Consider the following 25,954-nt stretch of genomic DNA (forward strand, 5'->3'; position numbering starts at 1 on the left):
GTCATAAGCACTTATTCCTCCTACAAGAAAAACATTTTGTTTAAAGCATTTTCTATTCAATGAGAGAGACGGATAGAGAGATTGTTTGCAAATTCACTGTTGAGTGCTGTCTGTCTCATGTCTGAGGGCTGTGGGAGCAGCAGAGCAGAGATCAAGGTCACTACTGCATGCCTTGTAATGTTTGACAATCTGTGACCCAGGACATTATTGTGACAGGCTACTACGATACATTTGCTCACCACTGGTGTGCCCATACAGTTATGCCTCATCAGATATTGTGTAAAACAACCCAAACACATACTGACTTTTTTACAGTTGTGGTGCCCTGGACCGATAATGCCACACAGCCTATGCTGTGAAGATGCTGAGCAGATCTGCAAGTGGAATACAGCTGATCCTTTTGGGATCTTCAAAGGACTCTGACAGTGAATCAGCAGGGGTCTTCCCTCCACTGCTTTGTTGTATGTGTGTCAGAATGGAGAGAGAGGAAGAGGATGAAAGGGAAAGAAGCAGGCAGATAATCTGAGATTGTGATTGTTTGTGTATTTGACTGGGGGCAAGATCAGTACAGATTTCATCTAAATGAAACTGAAGAGCCAAAAACTTGTGTCTGTTTCTCTAACCGTCCTTTTATACTGCATGTGTGTGTGCTTTTTAAATGTAATTTTTGTTTTACTTCATGCCAGACAGGCAACCTCTTCCCCTTATGACCTATAAAGCAGGGTTAACTTGATGCACACTGTCTTATTATTTTACAGAATTCAAAATACCACTAAACAAGCCCTTTACATGAATAATTTACTTGCCTAGCTCAGCTGCTCGTCTACAGCTCTCCTTTCAATTTTATCTCACTTTTATCTCACTGCTGAGCTTTGTATTTACTTAAAGGCAGAATTAGTGTTCAATATAAAACTATTGCTTTGGCTCCCTGTAGCCCATCGTTAGCTAATTCTGTGGGACCCTGCGAAGTGATCTTCAGTTGCATAGAATTAGAAACATTAGTTATTATTAATTTTTTTTTTTTTTTTGGTAAATATTTCATCTTTGCACTTTGTGAACTAAATTATTGAAAGACACCCTGGATATCAAATTATGTCAATTCGTACAGGTGTACAAGTCTGTCTTGGTGCTTGAGTTCTTGAACCACTGCAACAAATACTCCTCCGAAAGGGGTCAACTGTAAAACAGAGTTTTGTTGAGTGGAGAATATCGACAAGCATAGAACCCCCTTTACATCAAGCTAATAACCCACACTTTTTTTGGAGTCGTGTGAATGTGTTCCAGTGACATGCATAGATGGATTCATGGTCTGAACAAGCAAGGTCACTGTCAAAATCAATTATTTTCCAGCTGTTGGTTTCAGTTGAACATTCTGTTACAAGTAGTGACCTCTGCTTGCACACTTCCATAGCATTCCATTGACGTCGACATCCAGTTAAAAATCATCACAATCCAAATGACTGTGATGTTTTTGATTGACTCCCTGTTATACAGTGCACAATGTTTAGTGTCACCATTTAATTTGAGTGTCCAAACTCTGAGTAAATAATAAATATTGTAACAGTGAAGTTCATATATGGCAGATGCAACTTTTCCCATCGTATGGTGATAGAAAACTTTGACTGACGTTGCTCTTCATTAAGCCTCCTCCCATTGGGTGAGGTACTTGCACAAAGTTTCAGCCTTTTTGGCAGATACTCCATCTCTATCACATTCATCCTGCTTCCCTTCTTCTTCTTCTTCTTCTTTTATTGGCGGGTGCAGTTTGAGTGATTGACTTCTCCTCATGCTCTACATTCTGCCACCTGGTTTACCGGAGGGGAATGTAGCAAACACAGCAAATTGGCCCGATGGTTTGACGACCTCCCATCAATGTTACAGCCAAACTGGAAAAAAATAATTAAATGGGAGGACAGTGGGAGAGTAAAATACGGGAGAATCCTGGGAAAAAGTAGAGGGTTGACAGGTCTGCCCCAGAGGCTCTGTGTCCAAGCCTCGCTGGGTCAGAGCTAACGTGGTGGCGGAAGGAGCCCTCACAATATTAGACTAAACTAACTAACTAACATAACTAATCAACCGTTATGTAAAATATTCTTTTTACTTTTAGACTTGTAGACTGTATACAATATGTGTATAGTATATTATGGTGTGTAGTCTGCCTTTTTATTGTATTAACCAAGTTCTACATTACATTTGGTGTGACAATTGTTTATGACCTTTCATTGTTTTTCTGATTTGTAATCACAAATCAGTTCATTTGTTGTGTAATAATATTTTCACAGTTTCAGAGTTGCTTCCACGAAAAACTTCAAAGCCAACTCCTACCTTGACTGGACGTGTGTTTAGCTTACTACTCAGCTGTGCACCGGCACGCACAATGAGCAAAGATGACCGGAAATTTTACTGATGAATTTTCTTATCATTAAATTGACTTCACTATAATCTATAGCAGGGGTGGGCAAACTTTTTCACTTGTGGGCCACAAAGGGTTCTAAAATTTGACTGGGGGGCCAGACCAGGAGCAGATGAATGGAGTGTTTTGGTAATCCACCTCATAAGAGAAAATATCACGGGATGTGTAGAAAACATGTGCTTTAATTTCAATTGAAAATGAACAAAAGCATTACTACTAAATATCTGTCTTTGAAGTCCCACAGAACTGAGCTATTTATTGAAATGACTCTTAAAACACTGAAAATTAAATGAATAAAATATTTTTTTTATTATTTTAAAGCACTGAAAGTTGTGTTATCCTTCAAGATATCATCATCATCACTCTCCTTCTGACTGTCTTTATTTAAAAAACGGTAGGAGATGCAGGTCTACTTGTCCTCTCCTTCTATTCAATCATCCCTAATGCCAAAACTCAACAATGAGCAGCGCGAGGACGGAACAGTGATAAAGCGCCAGTATGTGGAGCGCGTTATATTTGATCGCATTATATTTGATTGTGTTGCATTTGCGCACTTGGTTTTGAGAACGTACGTGCACCTGATCTATAGGTTTATCACAGCTAAACAAAGGCTGGCCGACACAGTGACCTCAACACGCATGATAAACTGAGCTTCAGCGTGTTGCTCCACAGCGGCAATCCGTGTTATCTTCATTACACTCAAATTGCAGAAATGATTTATGTAATTTGTGAAGTCAAAGGTCAAGTTTGCTGCAGCATAACTTAGATAGTCGAAACTCTCTTGGTCAGCAAGGGCTAAAGTAACAAATTTGTGACTGTAATCCAGGCAGTTGTTATTAGTGTTTCACAAAGGGTGGGTCTAGGATGATCAGTTGTCATCCTCCATGTGTCGTTTGGTTGTGGGCAGTAGAATTTGCTGTGTGCACCTCCATATAATCAGCAGGCGTGTTGAAAAAGGAAATTGGAAAGCCTCTTTCTTTTGTCTTCCCTGACAGAGGTTACAGTTCACCTTACTGACAGTTTCTTGTGGGAGGGACATGTTGACAGACAATTATGGGTGGATTACTAAATGTAGAAGCCCTGTGGAGTTGTGGAATGGGAATGAAGGTTACAATGGGAGATGCGCTGATCACATGCAGAGAATGTGTTTTAAGTCCTTTGAGTCACTCACTGGAGGTGGCCTGCTGCTTGGGATGCAAGGCGGTTGTGCATATAGTAATGCAGGTATACATGTCCTCTGTTGCTAAAACTGTATCACGTCATCCAAAGTCCAAACCTTATTGTACTGTTATATTCTCACTCTCAATCTCCTTGAAGCCACATTTTCTGTGGATTGCTGCACTGATTTCTTTTTTCTCACACTTGAAGCCATTTCAGAATGAGATTTGAGAAAGCTTTTATGTGGTTTGTCTTTGAAGTGAACGGCATTTCAGATGGCATATTTTCTGACATTAGTTGTGAAGATTATGTGAAAACCTCGAGGCATATATTGCAAAAATTAAACCCAAGTCAAATGAGGACTCATTGGCATTTTTACCAAAGAAATAGGCAAATTTAACAAAACTTAGATTAGTTCCCCATGGACTAATCATTGCTTTTTTTCACACACTCAATGAGTGGTATTTTTAGATAGTCCTTGGCATCAAGACAAGTTGGTTTAATTTTGCTTTCTTCCTCACCTTTCTTTCAAAGGTATGCTTGTAATTCTCTCTACAGAGAACAGTGTGCCCCAGCTGTAACTTGGATCCAGATTTTGGCTCCTACGTAGGGCTTTGTGGAAGATGCGCAATGATTTTTAAATGGGTGCAAAATTGTCCTTACAAAACATCAAGTGGCTTGAAGCATGTCCACCTGAAAAGTACTACTAGAATTTATTGACCTACTCTGTCTAGCTTTATCAGCTATGTATCAAAGTGTCCTGTCATGCCTCAGAAATGAATTAAGTAACCTCAGTGATAGCAAAAAGACATCTGTGGTGAGAATGATAATGAAGGAGTGGGAGGATCAAACAGAGTATAGGAACATGGGCTAAGAGGGTTACTAATGAGGAAATATTATGGGGAGAGTGAAAGTCTATTCCACTCACAAAGCAGAATGAATGAATGCTCTTCTTAGAAGTTCACCTTGCAAAATGTTAGAATCATTATTCCAGATAACGCTGTTGATTCCGCTGGCTCTTCTTTTCTCTTTTTTTTATTGCTGCTGCTTGTTACATTTCATGACTGTTCATAACTTAAAAGCAAGTAATGTGAGCCCTCGTTCTTGTGTAGAAAATCAGTGGTAACGCAGAGTCTGGATATCAGTGAAAAACAGAGATTTTTTAAAAAAACACTGCAGGTAGTTAGATAAACCACACAATTTGGCAAAAATCTATTTGAGTAGGACAAATAAACCAAAAAAGGACAACCGGTGCCATGTGCCGTGATTGTAAGACACAGTTCCTTTCCAACAGTCACCCCGAGGCTTTAAAACTAAGCGTGCTTCTCGGATGTTTTACGAGGATATTGTTGCCAGCGAGCATGCTGCATGATTGACAGTGTCAGAACTTGACAGGAGCCATGTGACACTTCCTGCTCAAACCCTTCCTCTTTGCTACCCAGAAACCCTTTCAGGTGCCATTTCTGATGCTCACTAATGCTCACTGCTTTGTGTAGTGTAAAAATTCTAAGATACATTTTTAGATGCGGTTCTGCAGGAGCATTGCTGTGGTGTTTTAGCAGGTGCACATGCCAGTTACAGTTCACATCTTCAGAAAAATATATAAATACAAATGCACAACTTATGTTTGTGTAACTCTGTATTTGTATGTTTATTTGTTTTGACTATATGTAGTTTGTGTGCAAATGAATTTGCACTTTGCTGGGGATTAGGCACCCAGTAGTGTATACTGTATCTAATGCGACACATTTGGTGAACCTCCAGTGTGTAACATGGCCTGAAGCCATCACAGCAGCCACCTTGTGCAAACTGGTTTCTATACTGTCCTTCTCACAGCCAGGTGACTGATTCACCCACTTGGAAAAATGAAGAAGACCCCCTCTTGCTTTTGTCCCCTGAGCTTTTGCTCACATTATGCACCTTACACATGGGCATAAATGGCCACATCAATTATGTAACAGGGAGCATAATGTACAGTATAACACTCACTGTAGGAGGGTGCCAAAGGCTAACAGAATCCCTCAGCAGCTGTGTATTGGAATGCATGATCATGCATATGTGTAGCTGGATACACTGGCGCACACATGCACACGCCCCTCCCTCATGTTCAGCGGTTAAAGTGCATCACTCATCCGTTGGATGCGAGTCGCAGAGGCTGAAGGCGGAAAATTGAATGGCTACGCAGAACCACAGGGATTTACTACTGAGTGGAGAGTCCACTGGCCAGTGCTCTGGAGAGGAAAGGCCGCATGGCATTTAATACTATTGATCAGCAATAAAATGGGAGGGCAAGGCACAACAACTCCTTAGGCCTGAAGGAAGATTAGCCTCACCACTGCCGCAGCATAATCACTTATGTATTACCTGTTAACTGTTTCCTATCTGACTCTCAGTGTTGCAGGATGATGGGAATACTTTTATATGTCATTGCTTTTAAGAAAGGACAAAAAATGAAACATTGTACAATTCTGTTAAATAGCGCAGGGCTTAATTTTGTCCAACACAACACTGGATTTGTATGCCCAGCCCAAAGCTGTGATAACAACTTGAAATGAATTTTCACTTGGGATGGGCTTCGTTCAGTATCATTCCAGCACAACATTCCTGTGTCCAGTGATACGCAAATATTTGTTATCCAATCAGCAGTAAGCTTCCAGCTGCAGTGTAAAATCCTGCATACTTGAGTAGGATTTAGAGTGGAGGCTAAATTAATACATTCTGACAGAGACATGACTGCTGATGACAAAGGTGTGAGAAATAAATGGAGTCTGACATGGTTGGATGGAGGATGGGAATGGCTTGAAAGATGGTCCCACAAAATCCAGCCAAGGTTGTTTCTCCACCATGTGTTTGTAGAATTTACAGTATTTCAGAGTGTTAATTCAGCACAAGACAAACGTGTGATACCAGAAATACTCTGCCATTAGTGACCATTTAGTGCATAAGCCAGCTGTATGTTCTAAGTGCCCATACCATGAGAATGAAAAAAACAAAAAATGCTGCAATTTATTTCATGAGTTCTACAAATAATGTGCAAATCTCTTGTATGTAGTAGATGTGATTTTCCCCTTTTCTTCTTCTAGATCATCATCATCTTTCCTCCCACCCAAATTAGCATAAGACTCCAGGACAAGTGTGTTCTTGAGTCTGCTTGAGAATGGCTAAACAGTTTTTGTAGATTTGTTCTCACTGCACCTCTGTTGTCCCGTGTCTTCCCTGCCCAGTGACCGTGTCTTGATATCTCTCTGTGTTCATTGCGTGCGTCTCCCTCCTTGTACAATCAATCTTTGGGAACATCTGGAAATGTTCCTAGGGGAGAGCACTGACCCAGGAATAGCCTGTTATCCACGTTCACAGAAATCAGCTGTCCACACGCATTCCGTGCAACATTTACCATGTCAATATGTGGCCAGAAATATTTATTTGTTGTTGGTAGCATGGCAAGTTCTGAATGTGTTCAGCTGCCAGCTGTTATAGATTTTTTGTTTGTAATGATTAAAAGCTATTTTGTGGACCGTCAGTTAAATTCCTGTGCACTCATGCCTTGAGATCACTGTTAAAGCCAATATGTGTACACGTGTTATAGAATAAGTAACATAGATACATCCTTGGCTAACTGTATCTCATTCCTCATCATCAGAAATTGTTTTGATTACAGCATTAATATTGGAGCAGATGTCTTACGATAAAGGCTATATAGTCATTAAAATTACATTTACAATAATTTAATTTGGGCTCATCAAAAATCATCATTGACTTTGACTCTCACGCTATGCTGTATTTATGCCCATTTCTACTTTCCCATGTCAGGCTCGGCTTGTATACACATAATATGCAAGATACCAGTTAGTATGTTGAAATGCAATAGCATAAGCATGTTTTTGTGCATTCTTGTTTTGTTTGCATCTGTCCACTGGAAAATCACTGTATGTAACGCAGCATGTTGTAAAATCACCATTTACTGATAATGCTGTGTGGATGACCCATGTGATCAAGCCCGTAACAACATAATGAGCCAAACTGTTCGGTGCGTCTCGTTCCACCCTCAAGAACTGTTTGCACAGACATTTTAATCCTCCCCTCATCAGGCAGAACACAACCAGACAAGAGTCTCCCTCTTTAGTTGGCTAAGAATTAAATATTTTATACTGTTGCAGTATCTGTGCAGATGGGCCGCACTCATAATTTCCCAATGCCTCTCTTTGAACTTTTTTTTCCTTCCCACCACTAATGTATGTCCAGTCATGTCATTCTAAATCTGCTGATCAGACCTCGACATTTTCATCTCCATGCTGTCGCAAAGACTGTGCTCGCTGGCTAATATTTTTATATGCTTAGTGAAAGCCAATTGTGTAATTGGCTTAAGTAATAGTGACAGGTCCGTTAACTCATTCGTGCTCCTGTGAGTCCTGATCGAGCTGATGTACACTCTCATTAGGTCTGTGTCATTTAAAGCTACTATGCTTTGCTTTTTGCCTCTCAGCATTGATGGTTGGAGATGTAGTGGAACTGAGAGAATTCAGTGCTCTACCAAGTATCTTAAGATATGTAACTCACTCCATTCAGGATATAGTATGTAGAGTATATGTAACCATGATTCCAAAGAAGTTGGTACGTTGTGTATAATGCAAATAAAAACAGAATGCAGTCATTTGCAAAGGAATTGTGCTTTCCGACAGTGACTTTATGAAGTGTACCTGAGCTCATGTAGTCATATAAAACAGTCATGTGTTCACTTCCTTGTGAACAACTGAGCCTTTCCAGGATGCTCCTTGCATACCCAATCATGATACTGTCACCTGTCACCAAGACTTTCCCAGTCTTTTGTTGTTCCTGTCCCAACTTGTTTGAACCCGTTGCTGTATCAAATTCAGAATAAGTGGATATTTACAAAAATCAATGAAGTTGATGAGGTCAAACATGAAATATTTTGTCTTTTTAATGTTTTTTGTAGTTGTTTATGACCGTAGTCTACATAGTAAAACTTGTGGTGACTGAGTGGTCGGGGCGAAGGCTAAAAGAATGCCATAACTTGTGACTGTATGGAAATAACCCCACTGCAGCCTTGCATAAAATCCAAACAGTGGTGCTAATACACACAATAAATGGGCTTGCCCAGGGCCAATTACAAGCTGGCAGAAAAGGGCAACGCTGCCTTTCCTAGACACTGAATTTATTTTGTTTTGTATTAGGCCATATTTAGATGCACTAAACAAACATTACTGTGGCCTACCTACTTTTGTTTCTACCTCCTTCCCCAGAGTATCCACTTGATTTGTGCTCAGTTCTTGTTTTGTACTTTCAGTCGGGATTGAAGGATTCTGACTTTTTTGTGTTAAAGTCATGACACACACAGTACTGCTTTATGACACCATTTATCGTTCGACTTCACAGCACCACTGTCAGCCTTGTGGCTGAGAACAGGTTGGATCCTATATTGCCCTTGCCTTTAATGGCCAAATTTGCCCATAAACAGGGATTAAGTCAAGGTCTGTGTTTGAGTTCCTGCAGATGTTTAAACATAATACCAAGTCTACGACTATAGAGATGCCCTGAATTTTGTTTACCGATCCATGCTTGTGCTTATTTAGTCCTTTCCTAAATTTATGTTATTTATTTATTCAGATTCTCTTTTTCATACTATTCAGTCAGTCATAGAAAGTCAGCTTCAAAGTAAACGGGTTTATCTATAATACATTGTGGAAAAACAAATTTAACTCACATTTAGTAAGATTTTACAAGCTTACTTGTCATTTGCATTGTGTTTTTAAGGTGGCATGGTTGTGTTTGTAAGTTTGTGCGTATGTGTCTGTTGGGAGTACTGCTAATATCTTTCAAACATATTCATTACTTGCAGTGTTGTGGGCTTACATCATGTTGCAGCATTCTCTCCCTGTTTTCTTGATAGACTGTGTATGAATTTGATGGCTGTCAGTGCTGAACATGTTGCAAAAGTTAAACAGGCAGGCTATTTGTCATATGCTGTGTCTCCGTGGAAGTGACAATGATTAAACTTGGATGCCTCAGCGACCACAGCAAAACTCTGTTGTGTCTAAGGACCTCAAAATGTAACCTCATTCAGCCTGAAAGGAAAGCACTGTCTTTCCTCTCTGCAGTGTTTGTCCCTCCCAGGCATGTTTGTTAAATCTGATTTCCACGCTTCATCTCATCAGTGTAAACTCTACTGCCCATTTATATAGGTCCTTCAAATTAGTTCTCCGTCTATGCTTCTGGAGGTACGCAGCAGCCTGTGAAGCCTCTTCACTCGTCTTGCTTGTACTATATCAGTTCAGCCTATCTGCCTTCAAAAAATACAGCCAGTAATTTAAGCTGCGGTAATACCATTCAGTGGTTGAGGGTCGACAAGACCCTTAAGTTAAATATTAAGATAATTCTAAAGCAACAATTGCAGACACTGCTACAAAGGTGGGCTATGTTGTGTTCACTGTCAGTTTGGTTCCCAAATTTTTACCGCATTGCTATTAGTCTTTAATATGTTAAGAGGGCCGCTTTTGACAATCATGACAGCAGGTTCTAAATGCAGACAAACTGCAATGACAAAGAGCAGGGCTTGAGACTAATGGCGTCCCGTCATCCAAGGGATGATGGAAATTGTGTTTAGGACGTCTGGGATGAAAGGGACTTTTGTTTATATGTATTTATAACTGATTAGGCTGTTCATCAGTAGTTGGCTACTCAGCACGAGACCTACGAGAAATGTGACATGTCAAATCTGAAATCCAAAAGGACGCTGTAAAGTCCATGATAAAATCAGCAGGAGGAGAGCTAGCTGTCTGTTAACTGTTAGAAGCCAGTGGGCAGCAGGGTCCTAGGGAGTGTTCGGGATGTCGACAGAGCTAACTAATGAAACTTAGCACACTCTTCTTGCACAAACCCTTTGGAGGTAAAAGTATTTTTAGTGCTAAGACTTTTAACTAACAACTATAGATGATAAAAGCAAAGTAAAGACACAACATTTCATGCCACAGAAGGAAATGTGCAGATGTAAAAAATAAAAAAAAAATCAATCAAGTGATAACTGGTTCAGCTTCAGGTTCCTGGCATTGTGCATGCTGGCTCACTGCCACTCTGTCATAACTTATTGGGACACCTGATTAAAACAGACCCATAGTTAATCTTATTAGTAACACCTGTACCTTTGCTACATGATGAGCCAAAATTTCTGCTGTGACAAAGGCCTACACTACAACAGTTTGCAACTGTTTTCAAAGTTTGAGTCAGTTTTCATGAAATTTGAATGTTTGTTTGTCCATCCAGTCATTCTGAGGATATTCAGCTCGACATCTGCGTGCAGAGACAGCAGGATATTTTCATAAAAACAGCACAGTTACATCTGTATGAAGGTAGATAAATTGGATCAGCCTCAGTGCATACTGTGAAGTTATTGCAGGCATAATTAAATATACATCAAGCTTTTTAAGTCACTGTTGCAGAACAAAATGTCAACAGGCATTGGCTTGACTGAGTCAATCCCCGTGGAAAGCTACGGTACATGACACGTGCAGTAGCCTTATCTCCGTGTATTCCACAGCCCAGCCCTCTGTTTATGAATAAATGAGCATTTGAAGTGAAGATGAATCATGCAGACCCATAGCTTGCTATGTTCTTCTGTTCCATGGAAGACTTATAAATGATATAATTAAAGATCCTATTAACTCAGAGGTTCAGCCAAGATAAAAGAGAAAGCTAAACACTCGATCACTAATCTCTAAGCAAACATATTTGAAGAAAGTAGCGACTGCAACAACAACAGCATTCAAAATTTGCAGTCATCTAGGCCTACAACTTCTTTTACTTTTGTGACGTTCTTTAATATAATTACTTTATACTGTATGTGCTACAAAACTACAGCCAAAGAAGCTCTGCGGCCGTAGAGAATGAAATGAAAACCTGAAGTTCCTCAAAAGGTAAATTTATTTACCTATTAACAACAGGCACACCAGGTTACATGTTGAGTAATCAGGTTACACCTCCACTGAGCTTGTATAATGGACACTGAATCGTTGACGTCAAGCAATTGAAAAGCTGTCATGTGGTTAAATGATTTGTCTTTCATCCCTATCCCTACAAACATATTACATTGCTGCCGCTAATCCACATTGCCGGCTGTTGGCAGTGGATCTGCTGGATAATGGTATGGGCAGCCAACTCATGGATGTCATTAGCCCCAATTACTGCTCTGCTCGGCTGAAGAATAGCTAAAGAATGTAATACCATTTTAAAGGACCAGGTGCACTGTAAACACTTTCCTCACGTGATGTTATTGCTACTGCGCACAATAGTGCTACACACATCAAATAGTGTTTTCATTAACACCGCAATGAACTCAGAAGCCTTCCATGGTCTTCCCAGTCACTACTTCTAAATAGTGAACCTTAATGGGAAACACAGTGTAATCACTGATGAAAACATATCAAACATCCAACCACACACAGACTAATGATCTACTCCATGTGAGGTTGTTCTGTGCAGCATTTTCACTGCCTTTCCTCTCTTTGACTGGCTACCCAGTAGAAAACAACATAATGAATTTATAGCAAGAGTTGAGCAGGTGACAGTACACAATAAAGTATTCTGATGCATCATGTTGGGTTGAAAAAGGCCATGAAAAGACCTTATCCATTGTTGTGTATATGAAGGCACTTTGTCTTGTGTTGGTTCACTTGTGGCATGACAACATGAGATCAAGTTATTTTCAGCTAATTCTTCAATAGTGACAATTCATCATTAACATAGGATGAATTAGCATTAAAGGTAGCATACTGACTTAGATAACTGATTTACCAGCTGCCTATATTTGTACTGACTCACTGTAAAAAGACATTTGGCAGCATTCAGAAATAAGTATTTCCTCATTACCAGGTGTATCACAAAGCCAAGACGCTGCAACAAGCCAGAAAAGACTGTTGTGGGTTTTGGCATAATAATATGGCAGTGTTATTCAGATATATGGAACAGGCTATTGTAACGTAATTATTAAGAACCTACACAATCAGAGATTTTGGCATCACTAGCTGCTTTTGAATCAGCCTGGACACATTAGTGCACTGCTGATTTATTTGCTGAACTACAATCACAAGAATTGGCAATGTGGTGTGAGGTAGACCTTGAAAGAACAGGTCTGCCTTTATTTGTGTGATTGCATTTGATTGATTGCGCTTGTTTGTTCGCGTGTCTGTCGTGGGCGTTGGATCTACGCCTTTATGTGGGCAGCCAGCATATGACTGTGGCTCACCGTGTGAGGAGGAGAGAATTTGTGTGCGTCGGTTCGTGTGTGTGCTTTCATGTGTAAATATAATGATGAGCTATTGATTCAACAAAGTTAGATTGAAAGAAACACACCATTGCACTTCATAATGAGCACTCCTTGAGCTGTGTAAGGTGATGTTGAACGGATGAGTTGATGGTAAACAGATGTATCAAAGTTGGTTGTCACGACAGATTCTAAAAATAATGTTATTAAATTATGAATTACTTTTCAGACAAAAATACTTTAAAAAGCGTAATGACTGAAAAGGTTAACTTGGTTTTATATCATTGCTGCTATTCCTGGATCCATCATGAGCGTCAACATGCATCATTAAAGTTTTTGTTCCAGTCTAGAAGCCCTTAAGTAATGCAGCTTAGACAGGACATAACTTTGCTCTTAGCACCTTTTCAGAGTGAAAGCCTCTGATATATTCCACAAATGAATCATATCTCCCCATTGTGCAGGTTCAGTTGCAGTCAGACTGTTACTCCTACAGCAAACTCTGACTGAAGTGTGTCATGAGCAATTCTGTCTGCGTGCCTCCTCGTTGCCTCAGATAGACGTGTGTCATTATGTCCAGCAGAGGTGTGACCGATGCACAAGCAGCACAAATAATTCCACCCGTTAATGAATTATTGACAGGCAGCAAGTGGCGGCTGCTCTTCTGCTTCCTGTCCCGTAGGCTGACTGAGTTTAATAAATTGCTTGTTTCATAGCTTTCTGTTAATTGCTTGCAAAGTCAGATTTTCTCTTTCAGAGGAGGTGATCATTTTGGTTTGATGATAATGACACCTTCATTACAGCTCAATATAATTGATGCAGATAGTTTCAGAGCGTTCTATTTTCTCACATTATTTTTGTGGAAAAAGCCAAAGCCGAACACCCTTGCTCAGTGCGTGATTGTTTCCAAGTGCTAAACAGATATTTCTCAACCCCGAGGCTTGCGTCTTCTTGAGTGTACTATGTGATTTCTGATCGGCTAAAAGCTTTTAGCTTTTCGTGAGCATGCTTTTTTCTTATCATTTGGTGATTTCTTTGAGGCTGAGTGCTCATCTGAAAGGATAGACAATGATACTACACCAAATTCCATTCTCATACTTAACACTTTAAAGTTTCTCACTGAAGAATATTTATCTGTTACTTTTCAAAATCCACATGAGCCACTCTTCACATCGGCATAAATTAGATCCACCACCGCACTGCACTTATTCACTTGTTGCTCACGTTGTTTTCTTCTTCCACAACAGTGCTGAAGAACACCAGGAGCAGATGCCAGGAGATTGATTGATTAATTAATCAGAGCATACAGGGCCAAATTGCGTCTTGAGTTAATATGTGACCAGTTGCTGACTCCACTGCTGTGCCCACTCCACATAAAATGCACCACAGCTACATTACAGCAATTCCAGCAAATGTCACAGACCACAATGAGAGCAAAATAGCAGCTGTTTTAATCCAACATTCTCTGGTCTTGCTCTGTTAAAAACACAGAAACACTGAATACAGCAGCACGTTAGCGTGTTGTTCACTACCAAGCCTCTTTGTAACCAGCACCAGCAACACAAACTTCACTTCACCTGTCTGTTCTCTCTGCGCTTTATATGTGTGTCTGTGTGAAACACTCGAGCAGAGGATATTAATGGCGGTGTGAATTTTTCGGTGTGTCATCTTCTTGACTGACCGTCTGCTGTAGGGGGAAATCAATGAGTGTATATAATCCAATACAGAAATACAGAGATGCTTCCTAAGTGTACTAGAATCTTTCTTAATGGAAAGTACCTTCATGCGTTTCTCCTACAAAACATACTTTTGCAAAATGCTGACTGTACTAATACAATTAGATCAAGGGTTCATTTTGTAGGATTCAGTAACACATCATCCTATTGATTGTGTGCAGTGCAGCCTGTCCAAAAGAGCTGAGATCAAGAAAATTGTTGCCTGAGGTTCATTTCAGTTACTTTTTTCTTGCGATGAGAAGGACAGCCTGATGGACCGGCTGTACTTTACAGCACTCCTACTTAAACTGTGATACAAATGTTTTCAGTAGATCCTAAGATGAGCCAATGTGCCTGGTTGATGCTGTGTACAATTTATCATGTATCTATAGCTCTGATAGTATGAATCGCCTCATTTATTGTTGTGGAAGAGCATAGACATGGCTATTTGTCACTGTAGTTTATAGCATTTTTCCATATTTGTTTCACTGTTCATAGCAAAACCAGGACAAAATACACTACTAACGTTTTAAGGGAATGCACATTTTCAGAAAATGAGGAAAGAAATAAGTAGATCAGTGGCAATTAATCATTTTCTTGGACTGGCATTGCTGGGGAACTGCTGAATACTGCTCAGTGTCTGTTTCGGTTTCATTTTCATATTTATTTCTCTTTTGATAATGCTTTGTTTATTCAAAGCAGCTGTTGACAACTTGTAGCTCTTTTTTTATCTTTCAGACAGCGTCCTGCACTGAGAACAAACAGCACTGAAAACTGTAATTCAGTATATACCTGATTTGATGCCATTTTCCAGCTGAAGTGTATCATTTGTGTTGCTCTTAGTATCAGTGGGTGGTCTCCACAATGGCACAATGTCATAACCTCCAAAGCCAAGACGTCACTGTCACAGCTGCTAATGCACAAAAGCTGCAATTTGTCATCCTTATACTTATGTTTTAGATTCTGTATGTTCCTCATCCAACCGTAATGACCTCTCCTCTTTCCCAGGTGACTACCCTGGTGAACACCAGCAACAAAGGACCGTCAAGTAAGAAGAAGGGGCGCTCCAAGAAGGCCCATGTCTTGGCAGTATCTGTTGAGCAGGCTACCCAGAACTTTCTGGAAAAGGGTGAGCAGATTGCCAAAGACAGCCAGGACCTGAAGGAGGAGCTCATTGCTGCTGTGGAGGACGTCCGTAAGCAAGGTGAGCTTGTTCAATGCAGACACACTGCCGGTGTTTTTAAAGTGGTTGTATTATAATAAAAAATTGCTTTGATATTGATCAGATAATTGCATTGTCAGCGTGCTGTATGACCATCAGACGTCTAATAATTCCTCCTCCTCCTCCTTCCTTACTGTTTTGGAAAAATCCAATTCCAATCCACATTTTAAGATGATGACTGGATACTGAAAACGTTATTTCCATTTGATATATGAAATTAGACTCTTTGTCTTACACACACACACACACACACACACAGAGATATATGTATATATATGTGTATAAATATATATATAGCATATACATAGCATAGTATATAGCATTCTGAGAGTACCCATATGCAGCATCATTTCCAGCTGAAAAGATTTGCTCTGCTGGCACCATTTTCTGTGAAAATACCTTGGCGCAAAGTTTTTCAAGCACCAAAGGCTACATAGGGAGAATAATTGATGTAAAAATTGTAATGTTTGAAAAAGATATTAAGTGCTCCAAATGTCAGAACAAGTCAGATCTCTCCACAACTTTAGACTGATGTAGAGTCAAGAGTGGCAAGGCAAATCCATTATATATAGCAGATTAGTACCCATTAGTCTTGGGCTTTACTTGGAGCACGCAACCTCAAGAATGTAATGAGCCTAATTCTGGAGTTGTTTACCCTAAAGTCATGCATCGTTAAAGCTTCGACTGTCTGTGATGGTGGGGAGCCTTGCTGCATTTTAAGACATTACAGAGGCCCATTCTCATTAGCAGCAATTTGGAAATTTTAGACATCCGTTAACACTGAAGCCTCTGCAGGGATGCAACTGTTCACCTCAACAAATCACGCTGAATCTTTCTGGGACCTTTTCCTCAGACGGGGCACTGTCACAGTTTCCAAAGTTTCCTTTTCTGCGCTGAGTGCAAGTCAGTGAGGCATTATGTGAATCAAATGTTTGTCCCCAGAATGGAATTGGATTCCCCGTTCAGTAACTGCATCAGCAGAAAGAGCAAATGGGGCTCAGCATATAGTATGTTGTGTTGTAGCCGTATTCCTCATCCTGCACCGTCAGCTCCACTTGGCCACTGGTGCTGTTGAACACTGACTCGGCTGCGCTGGCACACAGCTCTTTTGAGGCGTGAAATAGACTGTTGCCATGCAGGTCATCACCAGAGTTGACATCCGAAAGGACAAGATCAATCTTCTCCACTGCGCCACTGAAGAAAGGCTCTTAAAAAAAAAAAAAAAAGTTTATGGAAGAACTTCTATGTCTTTAGGGCATGTTTTAAACTACATTTTTGCATCTGTGTCTGCATATGTGCACATTGTGCTCATAAATTATTACACTGCCCTTTCTGATTCCTTTGATTGCAAGGCTTTGCCCTCTGAAAAAGGCCATGCATCAAACTCATCTTTCCCAGGAAAAAGCTTCAATTGCGAGAGCACCAGCACTAGAACAGGAGATGAAAGTTAATACTCCACATCTGCTAACCTTTTACTGCCATTATGAATATATGGGCACGCTCAAAAGCTCTTCAGCGCAGAAGTGGGCTGCACTCTCTTCGTTCTCCCTTTACACTCCACTTTTTGCTAGGTTGGATATAATTACATGTCAGGTTATCAGGGAAAACAGTTTCACATTAATAACTTTAGAATTATGAGTCCAGAAATATGCTGTTTCCTTAATTCAGCAGCCCCTAAAAGAATATCTCATTTTAAGAAGACCTTTAGCAGCAGCTAGAGGTGTCCCCTGCCAAATGGCATCAGCAGCCTATTTAAGGTCATTGTGAATTGTAAAACACCCTTAAATCTGTCATCACCTCATCAGACCTCTGTCATCATGACCTCATCATCCCAAACCCCTTTATCTTGTCATGATTAAATTATAGATGCTGATTTCAGACCACAGAGAGGTTTAGTAATCAGACTCTTTGTACTGTCACTCTTCACTAAATCATCACTGGGCCAGACAGACTTGAGGCACTAACAGCAACAGTCTGTGTGTGTGTTCATGAGCTTGTTTTGCCTTTGTGTGTGTATGGTAGTATGTGCCAGGTGCATTTTCAGTTTCAGGGTTGTTTATACACCTTACATCAGCACGGGACAAAGAGCTGTATTTGTTCAGTGTGTTTCTAATTTATGCTAAGAGAGCTGGCTCTGTGTTGACCTGCTGCCACTCTGCTAGTGACCCAGTGGGAACGTTCGCATCATTATTTAGAAAATAGCCTGTTTTCTCACCAATGGTTTGTTTTACTTAAGCATCAGAGTTACATTTTTTAGTGGTAAATAAACAGAGAAAAGGCCGTCGTTGCTACTTGAAACAAAGACACACATATGCATTAAAGAAACCGACCATTTGTATGCAGCTCGTTGGGGTTGTGAGGGATGAGTTCTGCGGAGAGACGTGGTGGAATTGATCCTTTCTAGAATGTTCCTTGACCTGAGGTGAAATGGGTGAAGGGAGGTCATAACTAAACCACTTTGCAGCTCATTATATAAGCGAACAGCTTTCCAGTCATCATTATTCTGTCAGGCTTCTTGAATCTCTGTAGTTGTTCAGCAAACTGAATGATCTGTTTCCTAACAAACAACACAATTTTATGAGCTCTGATGACGAAAGCTGGTAGTGCGCCTTAAATGGGTTATATGCAGTGCAGACGCAGTTTCAAGGAGCAATCAGTCATCTCAATATACCACAACATTTCCTTACTTTATCTTCCACTGGGGTTAAACAATATTAGGGCTTGACCAAATGTAATTTTTATTACATTCGATACCTCTAGTGAGGTTTTTGAATGAAGTATCGTATGTCTGTCATCATATTTTGTGACATAGCCACCCTAAAAAAACAATCCTCTAACAAAATTCTAAATTGGAATAAAGTGGTTCATTTAAATGAATTAGCCTTTTTAGTCAGCTTACGTTAATGAATATAACTTGTCAGTTTCATCAACATGAATACATGTAGGCCTTCAGTAAATTTTGGACTTCACAGCGCTCTGGAGTTGATGGAAATTAGATTAAACGAGCCTATGCAGCCACAACTGGATTCTACAAATAGTATGAAATTGATGATATTAGTATAGCCGAATCTTTATCTGCAACTCTGCAGAAATACAGGGTTTAAACAAAAGAATAGACAAAAAAGAGAAAAGAGGAAAAACCCCAAAAAATCGGTGTATACAGCATGAGCACTCAAATACACACTCACTCACAGTGCCTGTGAAGATTCTCATTCTCAACTGGACTCGCTTGTGGTTCTAGAAGACGTTTTGCTTCTCATCCAATTTGCTTCTTCAGTTCTGACACACACACTCCAAGCTCAAATGAAATCAAGTCACTCTTTTCAACCTGGAGTTTTCTCCCCTCCATCTTGCAGGAGAGACGATGCGCATTGCCTCGTCAGAGTTTGCCGATGATCCGTGTTCCTCCGTGAAGCGTGGCACCATGGTGAGGGCCGCCCGTGCCCTGCTCTCCGCTGTCACCCGCCTGCTCATCCTCGCTGACATGGCTGATGTCATGAGGCTGCTGTCCCACCTTAAAATTGTAAGTGCAACCATGACCTAACTTTAAAACAAGCATCTGCCAAAAGATGTGTTCGCTGATTGGTGTGACCCTGTGACATCATGGAGTTATGAAGCCGCGCAACCTTGTTGGTTACATTTTAGACACTCATGATTATATATCTAACACGTCCTGAAACGACTCGCCAAATCTTTTACAAGTGATAGAATCAAGTGTATAAATAAGACTTGTACTTAAAGATACCACATAAAGGTGTGGTCAGATGTTACAGAAAGGACTTGCTGGAGCTGTATAGTCCACAGAAGAAATATATGCTTTTATTACAATCTCTGCACACATTAGCATATAGATGAGGCATGGAGGAGTATCTTTGGAACACACATCTGATTGTACTGTATTAATATGATGCCATGGTGCCCTGATGTGATTAAAAACACACACCCATCCTACTCACACACTGTAGAGTCATTTGAACAACACAGGTTTCTTAGTCCTGTGCTTTGAAAGTGGCACAGGGCTTTGAAAGAGAGGTTAATGCAGGGTTCCAGAAAGAATGATATGCAATTGGGATAATCTGAAACAAACTCAGGCCTGCATGTACCTTCGTTCACACACACTTTGTCCCTCTCTTGCAAACACACACAGACACACACATTCAGAGTCCTTTTTTCCAGCTTCATTCTTGAGGCCCACAGAGGGGCTTAACTCTAGCCAGTATAAGCCCTGCCATCAAAGGCCACTTAAAAGTTATCTTTCTCTCTTCTCTCTTTTCCATTACATCTCGTGCGTCGCTTTCATTAGGGATGGGAAAGAGTTTAGAATCAGAATGTACCCGCAGAAGGGATGGAGACTGCTGAAGTGAGACTCATTAAAACTGCACAATTAAATGGTTATTGTCTTTTTGAAACTGGTTGCAATTACACAGGAGTAAAATATATATATATATATATCTTCACCTAATACAAGTGTTGTATTATTATTTTACTTTAAAGTGCTTTGTAACATTTATGGCTTAAGGTTTATTACTGAAATAAACTATATTAATCAAACTATAAATAAACTATACAGATCAGTGTATGCTAGGTTCTTTTGTAAAATCCAGCATTTCTTTGTGTGTGACAGGTGGAGGAGGCCCTGGAGGGAGTGAAGAATGCAACCAATGAGCAGGACCTGGCCAACCGCTTCAAGGAGTTTGGGAAGGAGATGGTGAAGCTTAACTATGTGGCAGCCCGGAGACAGCAGGTAACAGGAAGCCCCCTGTCTCCTCCTCCGTCTTTCTCAGGAAACGTAAACCACTCCTGACTTGTGTGTCACATTCAGGCACAGGGATTTCCCTTGAAAGAGACAGCTCCTAAGAGCATCTACATTCTGCCTTTCTCCATCTTTGTCATTTCTAAACTCCATTCGGAAGAAGTGCAAAGCAGAATAATGGGCAACAGTTATGGATAAATGGAGTAATAATTCAGAGACTAGTGGCTCAAACTCAAACCAAGTTTTAAGTAATCTTCTTGGGAGGAAGCTGTATTGAAAACAAATGTAGTCACAACCTGACTGTGAAGGGAGCGCTGGTGTCATTGGTGTCAGATAAGGACAAAGTATTGGCCCACTTCATGATGAAATGCAGTTTTATCTTTTTTGCATAATGTGTATGTCTCTCTAAGGCTTGCTTTTATAGATACACACAGACACGCTGTCATTATGATGTGAATAAACAAGATGCAGTGTTTTTCTGTAGGGGAAATTTAGATATTTTAGCACACATTTAAGCTATATGCAATCCATTATTATACTAGTAGCTGTGGCTGTAAACAGCACAGATATTATGGGTATTTTTTTTTCATATTACTATATTGATAATTTGTAATATCAGTTACAGCTGATATTATAAATTGAATAAAAAGTGCACTTTGTAACATTTTAGCAAAACATAAATAATGCTGATTATTAATGTATATGATAAGTTTTAGCTGAAATCTACAGTAAGTAATGTTAGCTATGTGTGCCTGTTTTTACTGAAAATCAGCAAAATATCCACATCAGTGCTTATAATGGAGGATGATAACGCATGAAAGTGTTTTTCTGACGTGGCCCCAGTGTGACAAAAAGCTTTTAGGCGATTTTTCCTGCAAGTTTCATGTTGGCAAGCATCCACCCTGCTGAAATGTCCCAGAGCAAAACACCGAGCTGAATTCAGTTGAGCTTTCAGGATGTGCTGATCTGTTGACACTGCCCTAACTTTGTGTAGCTGGAACAATACCAATTCATCAGATGGGACGTGAACTTCTGTTTTTACAGGAAATGTCTTGAACTAGGGTCAGTTTGTACTCTATTGTAATGAGGCCACCAAAATCCCATGTCATTTTTTGGCTCTTGAAGCAATATTAAGAAATATTGTGTAGGATGTTTCTTAATTCTGGACAATGCTCTGGCTTTTTATTTAAGGACTGATTACAAGCGGTTATTAGGGCTTACTTGAGAACCTTTGTCATCTTCTTAGGAACTGAAAGACCCTCAGTGTCGAGATGAGATGGCAGCTGCACGTGGGGCCCTTAAGAAAAATGCCACCATGCTGTACACGGCCTCACAGGCCTTCCTGCGCCACCCGGATGTGGCGGCCACACGTGCCAACCGAGACTACGTGTTCAAGCAGGTTCAGGAGGCCATAGGAGGCATCTCCAGTGCTGCTCAGGCCACGTCACCCACTGATGAGAAGCATGGCCACGCCGGCATTGGGGAGCTGGCTGCTGCTCTCAATGAATTCGATGTAAGTCAGCAAGCATTCTAAAGTTCTTTCAGATACTACACCTCACACATACATATCCAGACCCTGGTGTATCCCAGCTTTGAGAGCATATCAATAACCTGTTTAAGGCAATACTCTAATGAACACACCTGGATTTCTCTTACATCTCAAAGCTCAGAGATGAAGACTTTTTTTCATTATTATTATATAGTCAGTAACAGTGAGAACAGTTCAGTTTAGTTTACAGTAGGCATATCATTATGATCTGACATTTTGGGGTCTGATATCTAAGATGTCCAACTCTGCTTCTGCCATATCCTTTCTGACTATAACAAAGGAACACACATGATTGAGATTATATGGGAAACCCTGCCTCTAAGACCTTATTCAGACTGTCACTCTGAGATAATTTTTCATTGTATGTAAGCATTTCCACTCTCTACTGAGACACGTTTTTTACACAGAAGAAAAAGTGCATGGTACATCAGGAGGAGTTCTTATCAGCAGGCGCTGCCAGTGCTGCTGCATCCACATAGGCTTTCACACTGACACGTTTGATATCTGAATAAACATTCATTTTCAGTGTCACAATAAGCTTTGAAGCTTACCCTGACTTTATTAAAATCTACAGGACACATCAAGCTGAACTCATATGTGCTCAAAACTGAGTTTTCTTCACAAACATGATTCTCTGCTTCCATCTAGTGGTTATACATTGGTGGTAAACTGTTTGCTCAAAGTTGGAAGCTTTTTGCTGGTCAGGTGACCATGTCTACTGGTCAGAAAACTGAGGTGGTTCCGGATGTTGGATCACGATCTCGACCCCTTCATTACAAACATCCACATTCAATTGTGTCCTGAATGCAAAAAGAGTCTGGTTGAATAGAAAACCAGCAGTACTCTGGCCACTGAAGAGCAGGCCTGAAAACCACTGTTTTGGCGTAAAAGTAGAGCTATTTTTATTTTATGTATCAGATTTTCTCTGGCACATTTTTCCTTTCAGCTTGTGTCATGACTGATGACACCCAAACTGTATTGATATTATTCCACTCTGGCTGAAAAAATAAGGCTTCTAACAAGCACAAGCACTAACTTGCTATCAGTTAATGTTAAGTACTATTTTGTATTAACTGCACTGAAGACATTTTTCACAGAACTGCCAACTGTGATTTGTTTAGTAATTATTATTATTAATTTAGTAATAATGATCCTTTATTTATATAGCACCTTTCATGCAAGGATTGAAGCTCAAAGTGCTTTAAAAGAAAGAAACTGTGTGCACCAAGTGCTTCACATAAAAATGACACAGAATAAACATAAAAGTGGGGATAGAAAGTTAATGTAGTGCATGCTCTACCAGTCACTTAAGCCCTGAAGAATTTGGCTCTGACTTTATGAATATTAAACCTTTTTTTTTTTTTTTTTACATCCCCAAAAGGACAATAATATATTAATCATTGCAAAGCATACCAGGGCACCTTAGTGATATTTAGTGTCATGTACTACCCCCACTACTCTTGCCTTGGCAGCAGAAGCAGTCTTACCTTTTGTTGTGATCTTGATTTTTATGTAGTATACCTGTTGGCCATTTCTACTGTTATTGTGTCGAAAATGACTTTTGTATTGCCTTCTGTGCTAGTCATGTGCTTGTATTTTATCCCTTTCCCACTAAATCATATGGCTTGCTACACACTGCCACTGCCTCTTTTCCTCAGGGCGATCAATAGTTTTATGTTTCTCTAAACCATCTAATCTGGGTCTGTCTGCAGAATCTGATTAGCTATTTGTTACAAGCCCAGCTCTTATCGTCAAAGACCGACCAATGTCACACAACCTTGAACATGGCTGTACCTTACCCAGTTCTGTGACAGCAGTAGACTTGAGTATGTTCTTTGGTCTTGCTCCTTTATATCTCTACTCGTGCTTGATGCCAGTGTTAATGAACTGTCCCAGAATGTTCTTTGCACCTCTACAATGGTGCAGAGGCAGATACTAAACAAGTTTACATTCAGGCATTGAGTATGGATTTTTAAGGGAACAAACCTGTTGCATGAGCTCCACACTTTCACTACATAGGTGTGCAGTGTTTCACACACTGTTATTTTCGATATTAATATTCACATTTTTTTTTGAGATTGTAAATAGATTTGATAAGCCTGGATGACATGACTTGGAAAATGGAAAAAAAAAGATCTTTTACCTATAGGAATTGTATAAAATAAAACAACATGCCAACTCTGAAGTATAATGAAGTCCTTAAGGTAAATTATCTCCAAATGATACGAGATCTTCATTTTGATGTCATCAGTGTGATGGCATCATTGTTTTGATATGAGTTACATGAGGCACACATACAAACTCATACTGTCGTATGAAAAGATGTACATACTCAAGAATTTTGTGTGAACTAACCATCATTTCAGCCATTTAAAGGTAGATAATGCTGCATGTACAACTGCGTGTAATTCCGGGATTAGTGCGAAACAGTCAAAAGACATGATCAGTCTATAAACACTCTAAAAAGATAAGATACTGTACGCTCTAGTTTGAATTTAATTCGCACATTTATGCATATTTCCCCAACATAAGTGGTTTATTGTCGTTTTCACCATGATCAGAACATTTTTCCTGGCACATATTTCCTAGACACTGCATAGCGTCTTCTTTGGCTATATGTGACTTTTTTTTTTCTTTTCTTGTTTAGCATGCACTTACAAACTACAATGCTGTTGTTTTTAATGGTAACAGTGGAATGCAGTCAAGATCATAGGTTTGCAGTATGTGGCTGACCCCTTGTGGTAATGTATGGAAGTTGCAAGGGGCTTCTTTGCTGTGCGTGGAAATGTCAGACCAGCAGGGTGAAACATAGATGCTGACACATTAGATGAATAACTGAAAGCTGTCTATTGCTAAAGGCTTATTTGCTTTGAGAAGACCTAAATTTTTGTTTCTTTCTGAACCTGCCGTCCTGCTATTCTGTACGAGGCTGTGGCCTATAGTAATCACATCAGCTCTGTTTTTATGTAAAACAGTACAGCTTTTTGAGAAAAGCAGAAGACCTGCATAATTTGATTCTCTTCGGCAGACAGGCAGACAGGCAGCTGTTAAATGAGACAAATTGCCCTTTGCTTAGCCCTCTGTGCTTGCCTGGAGCTGGTGCATGTTTAATTCCGAACTTAACACAGAGACACAGACTATGGTCAGATCCTCTCAGAATAGTAATGACTCGATACTGAGCTATGAGGCGTGGCACTTGCAGGATTGTGTGCGTGGCACATGGACTTTTCTATGTGGTTGCATTTGGAGGTAAAATACATTCACAATAGTGCATATAATTTGAGGTGTATGTATATGTTATTGTAATGCAGTTATACAATGGGGGCGGCTGTACGCTGCTTTCCAGAAAATCTCAAACTCACTTTTTCTTCCTTTTTTTTTTCTTTTCATCCACACAAACCCGCCAGCACTTACAATGCACGCTTGCTTTGTTTTTAGTAATGGAGTCTCTCTGGATACTGCAGAGTTGGATGATTGGGCTTATCTGTTTTGGGTTGCTGCTCCCTGTCCTAAGTCAGCTTTGATCTGTTACTCATTCTTTGAATCTGCTGCAATGGTTGGATGCATGGATGGCAGACCTGACTACAGCACAGTCACAGACTCTGAGACACACAGCCCATCAAGACCAAAAAAAGCTTTCAATGTTGGAGATGTTTTGGGCTTTATTTTTTTGTCAAACAGCTGCAGTGTGATGGTGCTCATTTCATTAATGGATGCAAGTGAGTGGATATGGACTTGGTGTTCTCTCACCCAAACAGATGTCATCATTTTACACTGTTGTTTTTAAATCCTTCATCTGTCACCAATGTTTCTTCTGGCATCTTTCACTCAGATATTACAGGACATTTAGTCACAGGAAAACGCAGATGTGCA

General features: G+C 40.0%; 1 protein-coding gene across 1 annotated transcript in view; it reads left to right on the forward strand.

The window, feature by feature from the left end:
- The window catches only part of ctnna2 (catenin (cadherin-associated protein), alpha 2), a 312,264-nt gene that overhangs the window by 42,667 nt on the left and 243,643 nt on the right, over nt 1–25,954 (forward strand). The window contains exons 3-6 of the mRNA XM_041964876.1: nt 15,566–15,761; nt 19,136–19,302; nt 20,404–20,523; nt 21,779–22,045. Coding sequence (XP_041820810.1) covers nt 15,566–15,761; nt 19,136–19,302; nt 20,404–20,523; nt 21,779–22,045 — 750 coding nt within the window. The remainder of the gene's footprint in view (nt 1–15,565; nt 15,762–19,135; nt 19,303–20,403; nt 20,524–21,778; nt 22,046–25,954) is intronic.

This window comes from Chelmon rostratus, chromosome 3 (genome assembly GCF_017976325.1).
Source record: "Chelmon rostratus isolate fCheRos1 chromosome 3, fCheRos1.pri, whole genome shotgun sequence".
NCBI classification, from domain to species: domain Eukaryota; kingdom Metazoa; phylum Chordata; class Actinopteri; order Chaetodontiformes; family Chaetodontidae; genus Chelmon; species Chelmon rostratus.